This window comes from Sebastes umbrosus, chromosome 3, assembly GCF_015220745.1.
Source record: "Sebastes umbrosus isolate fSebUmb1 chromosome 3, fSebUmb1.pri, whole genome shotgun sequence".
Taxonomy (NCBI): Eukaryota; Metazoa; Chordata; class Actinopteri; order Perciformes; family Sebastidae; genus Sebastes; species Sebastes umbrosus.
The window spans coordinates 19,591,383-19,613,471 of record NC_051271.1 but is presented as its reverse complement, the minus strand read 5'-3'; the positions used below and the strand labels follow the sequence as shown (position 1 = coordinate 19,613,471).

The following is a 22,089-nucleotide window of genomic DNA, read 5'->3' as shown; positions in this document are numbered from 1 at the left end:
GCTAATGATAGATAAAATATGGCATCTAAATAAAAGGGCATCTTAAATTTAAAGCTTACACATTATATAGAAAGAATACATCTATGTGGTTTAGGTTGAATGTGACTTTTGAGTCTATATGCTTAATGGTAATTAATTAGTACTGTTTATGGCCTTCTGTCTGTAAATCAAAGTTTTGTGAAGCTTCAGTTATTGTTCTAGTGTTCTTTCATGCTATTTAGCGTGTTTATGAAGTTAAATCAGAATTTGTCAACCTTTTCTGGCCCCCAAATTCTCCGGCTATTAGAGTTTGTAATTTGTCATGTAAATTTAAATATATACACACGTTTGTGTTTTGTATTCAAGAGTGAACTGGGAACATCTAAATTATATAGAAATAATGAGAAGTTTTACAATTATCTTTTATTACAAATTTATCAGTAATGAAAATTGCCTCTCACCCTTTCCTGCTAAACAACAGACTCCCACAAGGGGCATTAACCCCAAGGTTGAGAAACTCTGTTATAACGTCTATGTTTTTGTGCATTTGATTTATTTTATTTTAATAGTGAAATTCATTAGGAAGTATTGAGAAGTGAAGCTTGTTGGATGTAAAGAACCTCATGTCAGTCAAAAGACAAAATATCTTGACAATTTGTCCATCAATTGTTTTTTTTTCTTGTGATATCTCAAATAAATTTAAAGCTATGTGCATCAAAGCTACAAGTGTTCGTCCACGAATGAACGCAGGTCATTTATAACCAGATAATATCACTCTTTACAAGATGGTAAAACATAAAGTTAAATTTCACTTTTAATGAATATTTTCAATACAAGCTGCTGGTGAAAGGAGGACATTAGTGCTCAGAAGACGGGTTGTAAAGGTTCACTCTAGCACTGCAACAATTATAGTTATGATCGACTAATCTGTCAATTAATTTTTGATTTATTGTTTTTTCTGTGAGATGTCGGAAAAATATGAAACCCGCAGAAGGTGATGTCTTTGTTTATGACCAACAGTCCAAAATCCAAAGGTATTAAGTTAATAATGAGAAAAGAGTGAGAAAAGCAACAAGTCCTCAAATTTGAGTTGCAGGAACCAGCAAATATTTGCCATTTTTGCTTCGTACTTGAAGTGACTTAATGATTAAAGCCCCTGAAAACCTCAAATCTTAAAGGAATAGTGCACAAATTTAGCATTGCACACCTAATGGACTGAATCAAAATCAGTGCAGCAGAACAAGATATATCGGCTTTTTTTATTCCACGTATTCTTCTTCTTTGTCAAAACATAGCGCCTACATAACCCACAATGCAATTTAACTGTCGACAGTTTGGTAGAAGATCCTGTTGATGGATTAATTGATTATTGAACTAATTATTTCATTACTAGTTGGATCGCGTTATGATTTTTCCTAAGAATGTTAGGCCTAGTCCCGCCCGACTGTGCTGTGCTGTGATTGGCTAGAAGGCTACTGGCTACTACTACTACTGTGCTGTGATAGCAATGTGCTTCCCTATGCTGTGACAAGAGCTTAAACTGTATGTGACTGTAAGAGCAAAGAACGTATATTGCTAAGAAGTGAAAGGCAATTGGTCATTCCATTGCAACGTCAGCGCCCAGCAGTAGAGCTACGCTTCGGACATTTTCAACTGAAATCTATGTCCAATAGACCACAGATCGTGGACGTATAAGAGGTTGTGTCCTGTACTTTTGCGCTGCATGTTAAATAGCCGACAACTACATTAAATTCTGTTTATGTCATGCTACTAGCACTACTAGCTACTGGCCGATAGCCGGTTGTTTGGGAAAAGAGATGTTAATACATCCAGCACGGTACAGGCTTGCAGCATACAGCCCATGGGTGTATTAGAAGACAATAAAAGTGATGAATTACAGCCAATAAATCCATTATTACAGCCGCATACAGCTAGCAGGAAGCGGTGCAGACCTGTGGGTCTGGTGCATGTTCATTATGCCAAGGAAAATCTGGATTCGGCTATTAGTTCATTTAACAACTTTTAGGACGTAATGATTTACGGCTATATAAGTGTTCGTATTGGGAAGTTGATTTACCTAAAAAAAAAAGATTCTTATTTACAGACGTCTCTTTATCCATGGTTATGGACTCATTGGTGTTTTCAGTCCAAAATGGCGTCAGCGCTACAGCACCACCATCTAGCTGCCGTTGTCAAAAAAGCACCAGAGTTTTGTCTCTTTGTTTCTATACTCTTTGGTAAGAGTGTGTGAATGAAGTTGTAAAATATCAATGTGCTTACCTACGCTGTGACAAGAGTGCGTGGATGTTAAATTTTACTCATTTAGCAGCTGGCTAGGTGGCTATAGCTAACTTGCTAATTCCACTTTAATGCTAAACTGGTTACAGAGCTTGAGCGCACATGGGAAAAGTTTGCCTCTGCCAGAAATCTCCTTAGGTTTAGGCAACAAACCTACTTGGCTAGGTTTAGGAAAAGATTATGGATTTGGGTTCAAATCTTCTGGCAGAAAGCCCTGAAGGCAAACTGAGGCAGCAAGTACCAGCCAATCACAGCACAGTAAGGCGGGACTAGGCAGAACACAAACAATAACGCATTTGGATTATTGGATAAGTGACGTAAGTCACTACAGTTTGATATGGTGTCAGTGGTACAGCGGCTGGACGTATCCCGCCGGAAAGATTCCTACTCTGCCTCGACAGCGCCCTCTCCAGGTCCGCGAGCTCGAGCAGTCCAGCAGGTCGACGATGTCACCACGCAGGAAGTGGAGGTGGGAGGTCTGAGGGGGGGTGTAGTCACAGAGGGCATGAGCCAGACGGGGTTTCTACACAGAGACAGAGCAAACACATCAGACAAACAGGTGTGTGTTTAGCAGAAGCTGCTTATGATGCTTCATAAATCCGTCATACCCCCACAGCTGGTTCGTGCAGACGCTGCGAGGACTCTCTCTCTGGGTGAGAGGGGTGAGAGTAGAGGCGGGCTGAGGGGAGGGACTCCTGAGAGCTGCTTTTATAAGGGTTGGGGTACGGGTTATGTCCAGGGTAGGCCAGCAGACGAGGGGATTCAGGAGGGTCTCTGAGGCAGACCACTTTCTCCACGGCGATGCTGTGAGTTCTGTAGAAATCCACCAACCGGTTGAGGGAGGAAAACGACTCGTCCCAGATGCAGTACTGACCGCCACCCTCCAGCACCCTGAAATGCTCCACCCTCTCACCATAGCTGCAAAATAAGACAGGTGAGAACGGTAAAGGAGACAAAAGGCAGGTATTTGCACATTCATTTATGCTCCAACAAGCAGTGTGAATGTCAAAGTTGTGTTATTCTTCATTCTTCTACCTGTTTCTTTGTCTGTGAATTCACGCAGAGGTGAAGTTCATACCTCCGACAGGAAATGAGACCGCAATCCTCGGCATGCGTGGGTATAATCTCTAAATCCATCAGGGAAGTTATTCTGACAGGCTGTAAATCTCAAATGTCAAACAATCAATCACTCTGAGTTGATGTTGTTGTTTTTCTGGTTCAAGCTTCTGAAATATTTCTAGAATTTGTAGCTTTACGCCAAAACAACAAGACACAAGAATAGTTTCTACCCACAGGCCATCACTCCGATGAACACTTTAACACCAAATAATTACTGCAGCCATTATAGATTATAATTCTTATAGTCTTTAATGCCCATTTTTGCCCTTTTTTAGATTATAATTTACAATCTTTAATGCCCATTTTTGCACTTTTTTAGATTATAACTTACAGTCTTTAATGCAAATTTTGTTGTAACATGTACATACCTGTCACTGTAAATATAGATCCTACTCACTGTACCTACAGTATATAGACATATCCACAAGTACACATACTGTACATAATCATCCAGTCCATGTATATCCATGGACCTATTCCTATGGACCTATATCCTATTCAGTTGTCTCCAAGAGCAAACTGAATATCTTTAGGTTTTGGATTCTTGGTCAGATAAAACAAGCAATTTAAAGATGGCACCTTGGTTATTTTTTCACTACATATGTTCTGACATATTATAGATTAAAGCTAAATAATCAGCCCTCATTATCAATTTAACTGCTGTTTATTTTCTCGATTAACCAATTTATCATTTGATCTTTTGAAGAGGACATATTATGCTCATTTTTATGTGCATAGTTGTATTTTGGGTTTCTTCTAGAACATGTTTAAATGCTTTAATGTTCAAAAAACGATTTATTTTTCTCATACAAGCTGTGCTGCAGCACCTCTTTTCACCCTCTCTCTGAAACGCTCTGTGTGAGCTCCTTGTAACTTTGCAGACCTTTTATATGCACAAAAAACTATAACACACTAAAGGAAAGGGGAAATAGCACAAAAGCTTAATAGGTCTTCTTTAACTGTGAAAAGAAATTCTCTAGTGCCCAAATCAATGTCTTCAGATGTCCAAAACACAAAGATATTAATTTTATAATGATATAAGCAGCAAATCCTCACAGTTGAAAGAAGCTGAAACCAGAGAACGTTTGACTTCAATGATTAAACAAACACCAAAATAGTTGCCCATTAATTTCCTGTCAGTCAACTTATTGATTATTTTTTTCAGCTCTATTATATCACTTTACATTTGTTCACATTTATTTTACACTACCTGCATTTATATGTACATACTTGTATTTATATTTTTCTATAATCGCACTACACGTTTGTTCCTTGTCTTGTATCTTATTCTGTACCTGTTTTTGTATCTTGTTGTTTCATTATTATTTTGTTTTGCTCCGGAGACCAGGGAAGTTCGTCCCTCTATGTACTGTACTGCACTGTATATAGATGGATGACAATAAAGTCTCTCTTATCAAACAAATTAATACATTTATCAAGAAAATGATCTCCAGATTAACCGATAATGAAAATAATCGTTCGTTTCAACCCTAATATAGACATGTGGATGTAATATATGTGACAAAATACACTACTGAATATCAGCTATGATACATATTTCATCATATTGGTTTTTCATATCGAAAGAAAAGAACTTCCCAACATGAAAACCCTTCCTATGTATTGTAAGAGGAGGAGACACAATGAGCTGTAGCTTCAGCCAACACCTTCTGCAGTTTGTACATAATCCTTTATGTTGTGCTGTTTTGTTGGGAGTAATTGTGTTTGTCTGTGTGATTATTAAAATATATCAACATCTCAGAACAAATGTGCACAATGTCCTAATGTTTCACTGCAGCCTGTCTCTCCCTTACACACCTGAAGATAATTACTTAATGACTTTAAAAGAAGGGCGACACCACTGCCAGGGCTTTGTTTGATGAGACGTGTCAGCCGAAGACGACTGAGGATCTTGTAGTGTGGTGGTGAATATATTGAGTCAGCAGCACAGTGGTTTCTTTGTTCCCATCTCCCTTCTGTATCAGATTCCTCCCACAGTCCAAAGACATGCAGTTAGGTTAGTTAGAGCTCATAGGCGTGTGAATTTTAATGTTTGTCTGTCTACTGCTGCGTCCCAATGCCATATTGTTTGCCATATGTTTATAGATTACTGATTTTTTTGCAAAGTATACAAGAAATGAACATACTTTTCTGTTAAATACTAACAGGAAATGACACTGACAGATCAACAGGCCTTTCTCACAGCAGACATTTTGACTTGTCATCGTAGGAAAAGTACAGGCGTAACTAATAACACTTACGATGCTCCGTGCTACTTAAGTGTTCCAGTGATATGCTACATGCACAACACCAGCAACCTGAAATCAAAGCAGCTAAATGGTGCGTTTCCTACTGTGACATGTTGAAATGTCTTCTGTTAAAAATGAATATCTAACTGCTGGTAAACTTGGAAAAGAGACAGCAAAATGTTTTTCAAAAAAAACTATTTTTTTGTTGTCTGAGGTGCTCCTGTCCTGGCGCTGTTTCACCACTACCAACAATTAATTATATAAAATATTTTTAAAGCATTTTCTAAAGCAGCTCCACCGTTTCCATTGTGCATACTATTGTGGGACAATATGCCCTTTAAACTGTGGAATAGTTTGCCACTAACAACTACATCTACACATTTAAAACCTGTCAATCATTGTCATTAAAACATGCTGACCACTGCTACATGCTGTTTTTGTTTTATTTTGTCGTTTGTGCAATACTGATGTTATAAAGATACTCGCTTTTATGTTAATAATTTACCTATATTCTAACTTATTCATGACTGTGTTTTTATTTGATCATTCATGTGTTTTATTTAATCTCTTTATAAAGCAGTTTGGTCAACATTTGTTGTTTTTAAATGTGCTCTAAAAAAAATGAATGTGACTTTGATTTTTCACAGCAGCTATTTTGACATGTCATTGCAGAGTAAACGCCGGTATAATTAATAACATTAATTATGGCCCTGTTCCATTTAGGTAGGTCAGGGGCCGTGGTAATGTGTGTCTTAATACACTATACTATATATAAACATGTTTTTTGAGTAGGTAGTGTGGAAATAGGACACAAGTAATTTATATTAGCCCTGGGACAAAAGAAAAGCAGGTCTAGATAAAGGATGGATAGTTCAGAGGAAGCTCACATGTCTTGTATCTCACAAAGTGTTTGTCATGATGTCATCTAAATGAACTGTGATGAGGATTGAAATAATCTCCTTTAATGAGTCGCTGCAGTTTACAGCTATAAAAACACATCTGGTCTGTTAGGACTCTCTTGATGTTCCTTCTACTGATGTAGCTGACTCACCTATTGGCTTTTAACCCATCTGGTTGTAAGAGCAACCCATAAGATCTGTGCTCTATTTCAATGTTTCTGTTTCACCTGGAATATCATTTTGGAGCCATGTGAACAATTTATGTTGGAAAAAAGTTTGGACTCTCCCACAAAAAATTGGTGAATAAGGTCAAAGAAGTGTAAATTAAAATAATTTATGGATATTACCCGGTTAGGTCCTTTTCTGTTAAATTCAAATATGAAATTGATGTAAGCTGTGCCTTATATGATTCCCATACAGAAACTATTGTCCATCTGTTCTGGAAATGTATACTTACCCATAAACTGTGGCAAGATATTTTTAGATTTGTTTGGAAAATATTATCTGTGAATTTTAAATTGTGCTGGAAAATGTATTTTTTTGTTTTTTTGAGGTCAACACAATATATGAGAGAGAGTATTTTTTAATCAATCTCATTATCATTGTTGCAAAGTTTTACATTCATAAATGTAAATTTGCAAAAGTAAAACCTCACTTAAATTTTTTCAAGAGAGAAATGGAACTATAGTTTAAGACAATAATTCAGCAAAAAAAAACTGTGCTCCCAATTTAATGTTTTTATTCAAGTAACTATTTTATTTATTTATTTATTTATTTACTTATTTAATTATTTATTCATTTATATTGACCCCTGGCATATTTTGTGTTCTTTATTTATTGTGTTATCTTTATTTCATTTTATTTTATATATGATTGTTGTTTTTTTTATCCCTTTATTTCTTTCATTTATATGTATTTACCTATGTATTGGTTTAATTGTTTATTGTATTGTTAACAGATTTAAAATAAAGTTTATTTAAAAAAAAAAAAGAAACATGATAGGACTCTTATGAACTCTCCCTGAACATCATCGCCCTCTGTTGATCATTCTGACCATTACACTCTGTGGTTGAGTTTGTGTGCATAAATAAAGCAAACCTCTTATCTCCCAGCCCTCGCAGGCAGACAGATGTTAGGCATTAAAATATTAATATGTGCACAGTATGTGTACATGCATGTCTGTGTCATGTGTCAATTGCATAACGTACCTGTGTTTAATTAAAGACTGAGTGGTGTTATGCAATGCCCCCGATTATTGAACACATTTAATTTACCCTCAATGATTAAATGTGTCCCACGTCACTTTGGTAGGTGACCCAAATTACATCTCCTCACACACACACACACACTCTCTCACTGTCTGTGTGGCCGCTCTATTTTTAGTGCAACGGTTTCTCGTACAACATATTTAAATGGTCTGACTCTCCCCTCCACCAGCCCAGACACACACTCAGAGACACGTGGATGCTGCAACTTGCTAATGTGCTCAATGTGATGGAAAACAAGCATCCAACTGCACAAATAATGTAACAAGGAGATGCTTGCTGCTGCCTGCATGCTTCATACAACACTTCTGGTTGTACAACATATATTCTGTCAGCAAAGTGTTAAACTGTCTTATTGAGATCAGACCCACTGGGGCAGATGCTCAGCTCTCTGGTCATTAAACAAGGGTGGTTGAATGGGAAATTACAGCAGAGACAACATATAACTGCTGCACCACAGCACACAAACATGTTGGAACATCACAATGTGGAAATAGACATCAGAGGAGCGTTACGTCAGCCTGCAGCATGAGATCTGTTCGACTGGTCTCGTGTGTTTCTGTATTTCTGTGTGTGTGTGTGATTGCTTGTGTGGTGCGTTTACTGACCTAACGGAGACAGAAAACTCTCCAGGAGCTGATTCGCTCTCCCTCAGCAGGAACACTCCAGTGTCCTGCCAGCGAAGACGCTTCTCGGCCTCAAGTCTTGACACCCGTCCTGCAAACCACCTACAGACACACACAAGCATGTCACATATACTCTCCTCTTGAGCTAATATATTACACTATATTCATGTTTCAACCCTTTAATCGGTCATAAGTCTGACTACATTTTGAATGCAAAATGAATTCATATGAGTGGTTCCCACACTGGGGGTCAAGACCCCAAAAAGGGGTCTCAGAATAACTCGGAGGAGTCTAAACGGTAAATGGACTTGTATTTATATAGCACTTTTCTACTCTTCCGACCACTCAAAGAGCTTCACATTACATGTCTTGCTCAACGACACATCGACATGTGACCGGAGCAGCCGGGGATGGAACCACCGACCTTCCGATTAGTGAACACCCTGCTCTACCCTCTGAGCCACAGCTGCCCCACAAGTCACCAATAATTTCAGGGTCACAATATTATGTTTATTTTTTAAAAACTTTTTCTGCCTTATGTGTTATGAAATACTGAATATTTTCACATTTTTAGGCCTCAAAAAGTCCTTCAAATTACACAATTCGAGCAGGAAAAATCCCTTTTTTGATTGAAAACTGAGATCATAACCCAAAATGAGAGGTCACAAGTGGACAGCCTCATTTTAAAGGGTCACAAGTGGGCATTTCTTAATTTTAAGGGGTCACAAGTGGACACAAAGTTTGGAAATCACCGATGTAAAAAAACATGTATTTTTACAATTAACACTTGAAATGATGAAGGCACAAGGTTACACAAAATGTAAACCATACTTTTATTTAATTTTTAACTCTTTACTTTTTTTTACTCTTTAAGAATGCATTGAACTTGTTTTTTTCCTTTTTACAAAATGGACCAAACCACTGACACTGAGGAAGATCTTGAGTAGATCCACAATCCACATGTATAATATTATGTTTGCAGGAAAGAATGGCAGTTTTTCTATCCTAAATATGTGGACAAATTATTATTTTTTACGGATAAGGAAGAAGGGAAATGTAGTTCTCTGGTACGAAGCCACGCTTCCCCTGGATCTCTGCTGTGACCCAGCAAGAATCATCCTCCATTTCTGTCACCTACAACACACATGCACAATTATTCTCACTGTGTGTAAACATGCAATCTCTTTTGTTAACTTTCAAAACCTCTAAGTGCATCAACCCAAACATTTACACACACTTACCTTGATAACGTCCCCCTTCTGGAAACTGATCTCGTCTGCTTCTGATGCTGCGAAAGAGAAGAGAGCCACCGCCTCCATCCTGAACAGTCGGCCACGAAAATAGTTTCACTTCATGAATGAAGAGAGAGAAAACAGCTGCGTGATTAGAGCGTAGCAGGGCGATGACAGGATGAGATAATCAGTGTGTGTGTGTGTGTGTAACATCCTGCTCATTAGTTAATGAGGAGACTTTTCTCTGCGCGTGTGTCCCTCTGTTCCTCCATGTGACTGAGTTATAGAGAGTGTGTGAACACGTGGAGGTGGCGACTGCCCTCTCCATTTCCATCTCCATCTCCATCTCTGATGTCTACACACTTTAACCTCGGGGGCTTTAATGAAGCATTTCCACGAGGGAAATCAGTGACAGTGGATGGAAGACAAGAGAGAATGAAAATAACCTAAAATAGAGTGTGATGACCTCGAGTGTTTATGATTATGACAAGTCTTCGCAAAGGTCAACCGAGTGCTTCCAGCTGATTCACACATCATTTAAATGATCAGCTGACATGGTAAAAGCAACGGGAAAAACAAAAACAAAGAGAGGCTACACCACTAAGTGAAAAGGTGTCACCTAGTGTATTTATCAATTCCAGGTTTCTCACCAACTACAGCCATTCAAATAACTGGAATCCTGAGATTGAAATTGCTCAAGAAAAGGTTCCTCATAAGAGTAATGGATTGTGTCTTAAGAGCAACTAAATAGAAATAGTATATTATTGGATTATAATTATTGTAAGCATCACTTTAATGTTGCAGTTGCTAAAGGTGGAGCTAATTTTAACAAATCTATATACTGCTGGATTGCTTAACCTAAAATAATACATCATCATTTATTTGTTAATTATATTTTGCATTAATAATCTGAATCTGCAAAGTAACTACTAAATAGTTATCAAATAAATGAAGCAGTAAAAAGTATGATATTTACCTCTGAAACATAATGAAGTAAAAGCAGAGCAGGCCCTAGACCCTAGGCGGTATAGGCCAATGCTATGGGCGCCATCCATCCATAGAGGCGCCCTCCCCAGGTGAGGGGAGAAAAAAATCTAAATTATTTTTAATAAAATTACCATTTAATACTATTATTTTGAAATATTACAAAAAAAACCTACAACAACATAACTACATAGCCCATTAAATAGGCCCTATTTTTTGAGTTGCCCGCAGCATCACCCCAATGATTGGTGGTAGAATTGGCTGCGTCGCAAGGGGCACCAGCATAAATCTGGCCTAGGGCACCAAATAGGTCAGGGCCAGCTCTGAGTAGAAGTATAAAGTAGCAGAAAATATATAAGTATTTCAAAATTATACATTAGTACAGCACTTCAGTAAACGTGCATGTTACATTCCACCACTGAGGAAATGGTAATATGATATGAGAAAGAGTTTGGTGAGACCCAAACGCAACAAAGAGTCTGGTTATTTTCAAAAGTGAAAGTTAAAGATATGTTTTTCTCGTTCTTCTTCTTGACAGTCCGTCTACACAGGAAATGTTTCAACTGTGTATTTTTTAGTTGTCCTTCTCACGCACATCTGTCAAAACAAATATGACAATTTGAATCAACACAGCTGTCTAACGTGTAGACAAGGTGTGACTGTGCCAGTCGTCGACACCCATGTGTGAATACCCGCTTAGATGCGCGATCAGCCAGGCGCACAAATGATGAGTAATGGATGAAATGAAGCTCTCAATTTTAGCAGTATGAGTCAGGTCAGGTTGTAAAGACAGGTTCAGGTCTGGTCTCAGTTTTAGGCCTGTGCAGAACTCTTATTGGTGAGCTGTGACTGACCCCTGCTGGAAGTAAAGACGAGTACAACTGCATTGAATCAATGTATAATAACGAGAGACACTACCAGTGAATAGGGTAAAAAAATGAACTAATAGATGTCACTATGAAACTTTCCCAGTTCATCACTTACACCAAGACAACAATTTTTTTGTAATAAAAGTTTTCTAAAAATGTATGTTTAAATATGCAAATGATGCATTATTCTATCAAATATGTGCTAATTTGCAGAAATTTCCAGAACAGAAATGTAAACGTTGGATAAAGCCAGGTTCAAAATTATTGTTTCATTTTGTTGACATATTAGAGTCGACGGTTTTTACTGAGGGGATTTTAGATATCTCTTTTTATCACTCCATAAATCAGAAAATACTGTCATCACACATTTAAAAAAATCTATTTTCTCCATGTTTTTAGGAATAAAATATTCTATAAATCAGGATATGAATGACATTTTAACTAATAGATATCACCATGAAACTTCACCAGTTGATTACTTACATTAAGGCAATTCTTTTTTATATTCCAAGTTTTCTACAATTGTATGTTTAAAAATGAAAATGAGGCTTTATCTAATGCTAACTTTTGGTGAATTTAGGAGAAATCTACAAACGAATAGACAAAGTAGTAAAATAAACACCTAAATGAGTATTTTGGATGTTTTCTTTCCACTAGTCTGAAAGAAGTCATGTCATGGAAGCAAAATAGCACAAAAATCTCAAAATTGACCATCAATAGAGACATTACATCATGAAAAAGACAACTAAGATCAACAACTTCCTATTTGTTATTTAATGAAATTATAATATTACATCTTATTCTCAAAACTGTTACCAGTTGTCTTATTCATTGATAGCCAATAAAAGGTGAATATACTGTTCATCATATATTTTTTGTGAAGTCAAAAATCACAATGTGAAAATGTTGAAACATTGAAATTGATCTCAGGTCTCTATAGAAACAGTACACATGTATAAATCTGTAAAATCAACTTCCTCTTTTACTAAAGTAACCAAAATATCACAACATCATGAAGGCAAATGTACCCTGAGTTAAGAGTGTGTTGTTCATCACTGATAACAAACCAACGCAAGGCTGTGTGTGTGTGTGTGTGTGTGTGTGTGTGTGTGTGTGTGTGTGTCAGTAGCAGTCCACGATGACCTCTTGTCCTGGTTGTGTGTCTGGATGAGTGTGAGCGGCGCTCGCAGTCAGTATGTCCTGCAGCAGAGAGAGGGGGCGAGTTGTGGACGTGGTCGCTGCTTTGAGTCAGGACGTCCAGCCTCTCGTCTAAACCCAGCGACCTCAACGCCTCACACACACTCACAGTCACGCCGTCGCCTCCCTCGGCTGCTCCGTTCGTACTTCTCTGAGCTGCGATGTTGCTCATCTTCATCCCCAGTATCTTCCTGATCTCCTGCCCCCATCCCTGGCCAGGCAGCTCACAGGACACTGTTGCCATGGCAGCAGTTGCATCCAGCGCCCCTAGCGACAGAGGGCAGACTGTGTCTCTGAGTGTTATCAGCAGTCGACAGGCCTTCAGACCCACAGGTCTATCGCAGTCAACCAGACCACTCAACAGCGCTGAGATGACTCCCTGCTCGACCGCGCCGGCCAAGTCCGACGCCGCGCCCTCCGTGGGTGTGCCGGAGTGAGTGTGAAGTGTGTAAGCTTGATCAGAAACCACACCATAAGGGTGCGGCAGGGCACGATGTGCGTTGGAGCCCTTGCTGTAACCCCGGTGACCTGAAAAGGCTTCGTCCAGCAGCAGCTCAGCCAGCTCCAGAGTGTGAACTTTGACCTCCCAGTCCAGATCTGCGCTGCCTTGTGAGAGGACGGAGCGTACGCACTGCATCATGAGTGAGGAGGAGGAGGAGGAGGAGGAGGAGGATGATGACGAGCGTGAAGAGAACCAGGAGATGAAGTATTGTACAACGGCCCTCCTGGGGAATCCCTCTGTGTCCTTTGAGAGGATCTCAAGCAGTCGGCTCACGATTTCAGTCTGGAAAGACGCAGAAGTTTTTCAATAACAGTCAAGTTTCAAGTTTGAAGCATCGACCGACAATTCAGATGGATAATTTGGAAGCGGTTCCCAACTGGAACTGATTCTCGATTCCCATCCCTAGGGATGCACCGATACTAGATTGGATATCGGGCCGATATTAACTCGAGCAACTGGATCGGGTATTGGTGACAATGGGGCCGATCTATTCAATTCAATTCTATGTTTATATACTATATACTTTATAAACTGTACCTTTAATTCCTGTTAATAAATGTATATCTATGTATTTATTAAACACATGGAATTATCTGCAACACATTCTCAAAATCTAAACTCCCCATACGCCTGGACAATTCAAGACAATGATCTCAAACCAATTCACCTCACTGTGCAATTGTTTTTACTGAGTATTTTCCTTCTTTGTTTTGTTTTGTTATTTGTTTAACTCTGTGTATTTCTCATCATCATTGCAAATGAGGGAAACCTCAATGATTTTCGAGACTAAATAAAAGTTTTGAATTGAGTATTTGTTACATTTTGTTTTAAAAAGTTGTTAAGTTTACAATGTTTAAGTCAAGCCTGATGTTGCCTTATACACAAAAGAATGATCCCAGTCACTTGCACACAGTGAGGCATACAGCTTATTAATTTAATGCTGGTATCAGATTGGTACTCAGTACCGACACAAAACCCAGGTTGCTATTGGGACAGAAAAAGTCTAATTGGTGCATCCCTTCCCATCCCTAGGACAGAATCTGTGTTATGTGTTAAAATATTTTGGTTTAGTAAGAATTCTAGCGGCTGCATTTTGGACTACTTGGTAGTTTTTTAATGTTACAAAGAGGGAGGCCTGAGAATGACAATTTCTGCATTTGAATACGTTAGAAATGGGTGAACTCGGGTGATGCGGTGGAGGTGGAAGAAAGCTGCTTTGTATGTACAGAAAATTTTTAAATATGACAACCCAGTATGTGTGGAGAGTTGGACACAACGAAAACGTACAAAATACTGTAATGTAGGCCTAAATGTTGATCCCAACTTCTCTTGGTTCAAAGAAAGTAGCAGCTTCTGTTAAAACATCCAAAATCTGACACAACACCACAGTTCTTCCCCATCAGAGACAAATGTAAAACATTTACCTCCTCCTGGGTGAGCGCTGCCCCCTGTTGCCAGCTGTGTGTCAGTGTCTTTGCCAGTGCAGAGACGGCGCTGGCTCTCACATAACTCTCTGTATCCTGGAGCGCTTCCTTCAGGAGGGGAGTGGTACAGCCGCCGCCCAGCAGAGCCTCAGACGCGTCACACGCCTCCTCGGCTGATTTCATGGAGACACGCACGCCTGCCAGGTGTCCCAGAAACTCCACCGTCGAGTCTCTCACCTCCCAATGCATGTCACACACACGCTTCTTCACTACCGCCACGAGATCTAAAACATATGGATACACATACATTTTAATTTCAGTGACACATTCCTGATTATAGCCACAAGTATTCAAGAGGCTGCTGGTGAACGTTACCTTGTCTCAGCTGCTCTGTTATAAAGTGCAGGTCTGTGCACACACTCATCCACTTTACTAAGGCCTGGCAGCACTTGTGGAGAACCTAAGAAACACAGACGGTCATTTCAATGAAAGAGAACATTGTGAGGCAGATAATGTGTTACAGCTAACGATTGTTTTATTTTATATTATCGATTCATCGGCTGATTAATTACTTGATTAATCATTTATGTCGACCCATCATAATCTCTCAGAACCCAACATGATGTCTAGCGATGCTTGTTTTGTCCGACCAACACTCCAAAACAAAAAGATATTCAATTCTCAACGATGTAAAACAGAGGAAAAAAATGCCAATTCACATATTTGAGATGCTGGAAACCAGTGAATGTTAATAATAATAATAATAATAATATTCCTAAAAAAAAAACTGAAACAATACGTTTTTTTATCAAAATAGTTGCCGACTAATTTTCAATTGATTACTAACCATTTCAGCTTTTACAGTATATATAGACATTTATTCATGGATTATTTGGTAGGAACAGATACAAAATATATAGAGAAACTGAAATCAGCTATCCGATGCTATGCATCATAGTGTTTATAGTGAAAGCTATTTTGCAACACCCAACTACACAACACCACTACAACAATAAATATCCTCTATACAGAATGTGTACCTCAGTATGGAAAAGAAACATCTAGTTACATTGTAATAGTAGAAGTTTTGAAAAGCTCTAAAACGGCAATAAACAAAATTATTTTACTGAAATATTACGACTTGTTCTCGTAATATTATGACTTTTTCTTGAATTTATTTCTTTTTTTCTTGAAATATTATAAAATTTTTCCCCCAAATAATCTCTTTAAATAGGTAGGTTAAGACAGTGAGGGATGATGTCTTCTTCTAAGTCGCTGCTCCCCAGTAATAGTAGTGAAATAAGTTATATTCCAGTATGCATAGACAGGAAACGCAAAACTTACAGTGGGGTCAGAATCAGGATTGTCCAGATATTGTATCAGAACTGTGAACACCTCACTGATCTTCTCATTAGCTCCTGGAACACACAAGATGAAGGATACGTGCTAAATATTTCATCCTGAAAAACACTTCTCTTGTGTGTGAAAACACATGTATCATAATGTTAATTATACTGTTGCTTTTGTTTTTGTGTCAGTATATAAAGACATTTTATCTGACTTTCTTCTATTTTGTTGTTACTTTTATATTATATTTGGGGAGATTAGGCTACTCAGTATATGACTTATGATCTTCTGTATTGTTCTGCTGCATGTTTCCAGTGTTTACTTGAGGTGCTTGATTAACATAAAGTAGATTATTATGTCTTTCCAAATAAAGTTTTCCCTCAGGCTGAAGTAAAGCTGGTTAGTAAAAGGAAAGAAAACATTATTTGTATTTGGATCGTCCCACAAAAACACTCCGTGTTACCTGGGCTGCTGTTGAGAGCCGTCAGAGCCTCGAGGGCACTTTTCTGAACTTTGCCACTGCCGATTAAGTTCCTGCAAACATCACTGCACCCAGTGGATGAAGATGAGGAGGAGGAGGAGGAGGAGGAGGAGACACCACTGCAGATCCTTAATAATGATAGAACTGCAGTGATAATCAAAACTGGAGGACAGGGGAGGACGTCAGGTGGCTGAGAGGGAAACAGAGAGAGAGAGAGAGAGTCAATGATGTTAGTCTGCTTCACATAAAGAATACAGCCTCTTCTGTTTTCTGTCTTTACAGCCTCACCATGAGCGTGATGTGTGGTGTGTTTGTCAGACAGACACAGATCATAGAGATGCAGGAGGTTTTACTCTTCAGCTGCTCAACCACTTGTAACCGATGCTCGTCTGCTGCAGGAACAAAAAGATATTTCGTTATAAAGATGCTTAAATAGACCGTTTTGTTTTCATTGTTTTTTATCTGTGTGGTTTACCAGTGGTGTTTGTGTCCAGTAGAGTCTGACCAGTCATAATGTGGAGGGGTAGCAGTAGTATTCTCACGGCCCGGGCTGTGTGGACCTTATCACTGGACAGAAACACAGAAGAAGAAGAAAACAGCACCCATGGGTAAATTAATACTAGTTTTCTAGATTAGATTAGATTAGATTCAACTTTATTGTCATTGCACATAGTACAAGTACTGTAAAAGTACGACGAAATGCAGTTTTGCATCTAACCAGAGTGCGAACTAGTAAAGTGCTGATTAAGAAAATATATACAAATGAGGATATATGTGGTGTATATACATATATACAGATTGCAGTTAAGATGCAAAGGATGAACATATGTTATATTCTGATGAATAAGAAGTTAAGTATAAGCTGCATACTGATGATATATTGTATAAAAAAAATGTTGTATAACAGTATTATAAAGAATAAATTAAATATACAGGTGGAGTTATACTACTTGAACTACTTGATGTCTGAAAACAAACTGAGCTTGTGGTGATGGTGATGCCACATTCTGTGTGAGAGTGAACAGATGCTTACTGTCGACCTCTGCGAAGAAAAGCAGCTGCAGCATGAATGAGGTCAGCGGGTTTGTTAATGCTCAACATGGACGATAGAAGACGGGTGACGAGTTGGTCTGAGGCGAGTTCATCATCGCCGGAGCTCCTGCAGACACACATGCACATTGTTTAACACTGAAGCCAGTCATTATACGTGTATAGGGTGCCAACTGTTGTTAGAGCTACCCCCCTCTTAGTCGACTAATCAGTCATTTTGGTCTTAGTCGACTAAGATTTCTTTAGTCGATTAATAATTTTTTTATGTTTTCATGTTGAATTACTTTTTTCCAAGAAATGTATGAGCACATCTCTGGTAAACACGAGATTTAAAAAGGGGCTTTTGTGTGATTCTTTGTGGAGAAACTCAGTTTTACAGATCTGTTGATAAATCAACTAATCAATTAGTCTACAAAATCGTATGAGTGTTAGCTGACTAAGAATTATTTTGGTCGAGGACAGCCCTATTTGTTGTATAGAATAATTTTCTTTTGCAATCAATTCAGTGCATTTGTACATTATATTTATACAGCAGGTGTTTGTGTTCATATGAGAGAGCCAGTCTACCTGCATGCAGCCAGGATGATGTCCATCAGCGGCAGCGTGAGCTGACTGCAGCCTGCCGTCACCAGTTCCTCCAGAGAGTCTGCGACTGTCTGCAGCAGGTCGTTCTGGAGACGAGGCCCGGCCTGGGCCAGGAGCAGGGCCAGCAGTTTGAGCATCGGCAGACTCTGACAGAGCTTTGTGTTTTCTTTGGGAACCAGCGACTCCTTGAGGTACTCTGAGATCGCCGTGACAACAGCAGTGTACTCTGCACCGGTATGCGTCCTCCCGTCTTCTTTCTTATCTACGCCGTTACATCCTGCAGACGAGACTGGCTGACAGGAGAGCAGGACGTGGGCGAGCATTTGATTTGCAGCTGAGGCAACGAATAGACTTGTGTCTGTCTGGAGTTGCAGGAGTGGGACGATGAAATCTGGAAAGAGACGTAAACAGATTTCAGTTATCAAGTGGTAAAATGATTAAATAAATCCTAAATATTGCCGCTCTCCCTCTCATCGAACTGTCTTTTGTAATATAAAAGATATAAGGAGAGATGGTCTCATTTCCTGCATGAAGAGTCACCTGATTGTACAAAGAAACTGAGAGCCTTTGGGTGCTGCAGCATGCTCCTTAAGCCCTGGATCCAGCCGATCCGTAAACAGGGATCCTCCCAGAGTCCTGCTTCTTGCCAGTGCTGAAGGTTGAAGACCTGGTTCAGGACAGAGCGTTCCTGCAGGGGGGAAACATCACAAAAGTCACAAACTATTTGTAACACTTTAGTAAAAGTACAAGGTGTCATGAACTCTACCTGAAACATTTTGAAGCCGTCCTCGGCGGCAGCCAATAAGCCGGTGAGTCTGAGCGTGAAGGAGAGGACACCGGGGTCTGCAGCGGTGTTGTGAACCACAGTGGATATGAACTCCAGCAGACATGGGCAGGCCTCCAGCAGAGATCCTCCTTCAGCAGGACAAAAGGTGGACATGAGACAGTGGTACAGATCTAATATGCATATATCCGTTCAAGGCCGATCCCTCTGTACCCATCCCTCTTTGTGCATTTTACTTTGGCCAGACTTCACATGACAGCTTCTTTTAGGAATATGCACCATGTAAGTATTATATCAAGAGAAATAATAAAGGTATCAAAGTGGTGATAGTGGTGTATATATTCCCAAACAAAGTGGCAAATAATCAAATCACCACAAAATGAATTGCCACACTGTGAAGCTGGAGACTTTGGGGGCCCTCACAGGGTCTGAGGTCACTTTGCACCAGCCCAGTTAACCTGTATGTAAAGTAGTAACTAAACTGTCTCCAATTAATTTCACATCTGGCTACAGTAATAGCTAAAAGTAAAGCACCTGAAACCTTGAGAGGTCAGAGAGGAGAGGAAACCAGGAAGAGAAGAAGACATGAATAATGACAAACTATCCCAGTATACTGACCAGTCTCTGTGAGCCCTGTGAACCAGTCCAGCAGCTTCTCCAGGCTGGTGTCATCAGGCAGAGACCTCCCTGAGTTCGCCAGCACCTCACACACACCGGGCAGCAGAGACACACACTCTCTGTCCATCCTGATACTCACCTGTCTGTCTGTCTGTCTGTGTGTGTGTCTGTGTGTCTGTGTGTCTGTGTGTGTGTCTGTGTGTCTGTCTGTGTGTCTGTGTGTCTGTGTGTGTGTCTGTGTGTCTGTGTGTGTGTCTGTCTGTCTGTGTGTCTGTGTGTGTGTCTGTGTGTGTGTCTGTCTGTCTGTGTGTCTGTCTGTGTGTCTGTCTGTGTGTCTGTCTGTGTGTGTGTCTGTCTGTGTGTCTGTCTGTCTGTGTGTCTGTGTGTGTGTCTGTGTGTCTGTGTGTGTGTCTGTCTGTCTGTGTGTCTGTCTGTGTGTGTGTCTGTCTGTGTGTCTGTCTGTCTGTGTGTCTGTGTGTGTGTCTGTGTGTCTGTGTGTGTGTCTGTCTGTCTGTGTGTCTGTCTGTGTGTCTGTGTGTGTGTCTGTCTGTGTGTGTGTCTGTCTGTGTGTCTGTCTGTGTGTCTGTCTGTGTGTCTGTGTGTCTGTGTGTGTGTCTGTGTGTGTGTCTGTGTGTCTGTGTGTCTGCCTGTGTGTCTGTGTGGATGATAACTTTACAGCTACTATAGTTAACGTTGCGTTGAAGCACACATAACTAGGCTAACACAGACTCACCTATCTGTAAATACAGCTGGCTAGCTACCATAACAACATGTAGTTTTTCCTTGTAGTTTTGCTAAACGTCCATCTCGCGGGAAACTGTTTCGGATCTACCGGTGCGCGTGGCTTCCCCTCCGAACCAGTGATGGGAATTAGGGCTCTTTTTAGTGAATCAGATCATTTGGCTCAGCTCACCAAGAAGAGCCGGCTCTTTCGGCTCCCAAACGGCTCTTCGTTTTTACCACTTCCGTCTTTTTATAATTCAGCCAAATTTTAGCGCTGTTTTGACCTATAATTGGTATGTGTGCACATATATCGCTTTCCTATTGGACTGGAGTGTGGAGCAGGAGATTGGCAGGAAAAAAATAAATAAATAAAATTAAATAAATAAAAAAATAAATAAAATAAAAAAAATAAATAAAATAAAATAAAAAAATAATAATTATTAATAATAATAACAATAATAATAATATTAATTAAATTATCTCCATTATTCCTGTTGCCCTTAAGTAATTAATTAGAATATTGTGTACTTTCTTAGATGTCTTTCCTAGAAGATTCCCCATTGTAATATTTACATCATCTACTCCTGATAGCAATTCCCTTCTTTCTTCGTCATATTTGTTGCACTCTATAAGAACATATTCGACAGTTTCCGGTTTATTACAGTGCGTGCATAGTCCAGTCGGGCGCTTGCCTATTCTATGGAGTGTTTGTCGGACGGGAGCCGGCTCTTATCATTAGTGATGGCGTAACAAAACATGAACCATTTAAATAGAAGGAAGTATAAAAAATAGGAGCAGTATATACAGTATTGACAATAAACAAGACTAGAAAATTGCACAAGTGGAAAATGATATTGCACAGTGAGAATGAATGAATGAATGAATGACTGAATGAATGTAATTCCACCTGAAAATATCAGGTTTTGTCAGTTTTTGGTGTGTAAGTGTAAGAGCTCTACTGGGAGAAGTGCTGGTTGTGGTCTACTGGGACCACAGATCTGTGATATACTGTATTTTGCAACAGTAAAGGCTGTTGGGAATGACTATAAACAATGCAAAATATATATATTACCATTTAATCAATTTATATCTATATAATATATAATATAATGTATATTTTCTAGTAAGTATATTATGTGTATATAACATACATGTATAATAAATTGTAATTGTTTAATTCATCTTAAGTGTATAAACCAATCCTTTGGTCAATAATTGTATTGTATTGTAGTGTGATATAATATAATAATGGTAGGAGGGGTAATATTAGTGTTCTGTGTCACTGAACAGGATGTCAATGAACAGCAAACTTGCCTGGAGGACCCGAAACGATGCCACTCATCATCATCACACCTTCCACTACCTAACTGTTACTATGGGTGTTAGCACTGAAGCTACAGCTTATTCACACTTCCTCTGTTTAACATAAAATGCATTATTAAATCGCATTCATACATGTAGCTCTAAACTAAAGGATTTAAATATATTTACAGTTCAATGAAAATTATGAAATTATTTTGATGATACATTAAAAAAATCTGTACAATAATGCAACAAAAAGAAAAATTAAGCACTAAAATTATATGGAAGTTTTTTAAAAACTACACAAGCATTCATTTATTTAATAAATGTACACTATTGTTCTGGGTTAGTGATATTGGTTGAACCAGTGAAGATCTGAACCACTTCATGAACCAGTCACGTGATATGGCCGGGCAGCGAGGCTTCGGACGTCATCAATGACGTCATTGGTCTAAAACGATACAGGCCTTGGCTGTTTTCGAAACCGCATACTATACTAGTAGTACGTACTGATTTGGCCAAAATGTAGTATGCAGTATGCAGTATGCGAACAAAA

At 39.1% G+C, this 22,089-nt stretch overlaps 2 protein-coding genes across 2 annotated transcripts; both read right to left on the bottom strand.

Moving 5' to 3' along the window:
* Positions 1 to 775: 775 nt before the first annotated feature.
* On the bottom strand, positions 776 to 10,064 carry LOC119485076 (GRB2-related adapter protein-like). Its single transcript, XM_037764353.1, has 5 exons — positions 9,677 to 10,064; positions 9,472 to 9,569; positions 8,418 to 8,537; positions 2,886 to 3,195; positions 776 to 2,800 (listed from the first exon to the last, which is right to left on the bottom strand). Exons 1-5 carry the CDS (start codon positions 9,752 to 9,754, stop codon positions 2,621 to 2,623), a joined length of 786 nt encoding a protein of 261 aa, XP_037620281.1. The 5' UTR covers positions 9,755 to 10,064; the 3' UTR covers positions 776 to 2,620.
* Positions 10,065 to 12,494: 2,430 nt separating this feature from the next.
* Positions 12,495 to 20,475, bottom strand: brat1 (BRCA1-associated ATM activator 1). Its single transcript, XM_037765827.1, is given in 14 exon segments — positions 12,495 to 12,738; positions 12,740 to 13,501; positions 14,644 to 14,927; positions 15,019 to 15,103; positions 15,988 to 16,061; positions 16,454 to 16,661; positions 16,760 to 16,863; positions 16,947 to 17,038; positions 17,505 to 17,630; positions 18,089 to 18,497; positions 18,647 to 18,794; positions 18,873 to 19,021; positions 19,509 to 19,664; positions 20,149 to 20,475. Coding segments are annotated over 13 exon segments (2,664 nt in total). The 5' UTR covers positions 19,636 to 19,664; positions 20,149 to 20,475; the 3' UTR covers positions 12,495 to 12,642.
* Between the last annotated feature and the right edge of the window lie 1,614 nt (positions 20,476 to 22,089).

Excerpts from the sequence above, each read along its gene's own strand:
- LOC119485076 (XM_037764353.1), bottom strand. The coding sequence starts at position 9,754 with ATGGAGGCGGTGGCTCTCTTCTCTTTCGCAGCATCAGAAGCAGACGAG. Across the intron at positions 8,538-9,471 it reads ATTTCCCTTCTTCCTTATCC|GTGGTTTGCAGGACGGGTGT; the intron begins GTAAAAAATAAT and ends GTGTGTCTGTAG. Across the intron at positions 2,801-2,885 it reads TGCACGAACCAGCTGTGGGG|AAACCCCGTCTGGCTCATGC; the intron begins GTATGACGGATT and ends GTCTCTGTGTAG.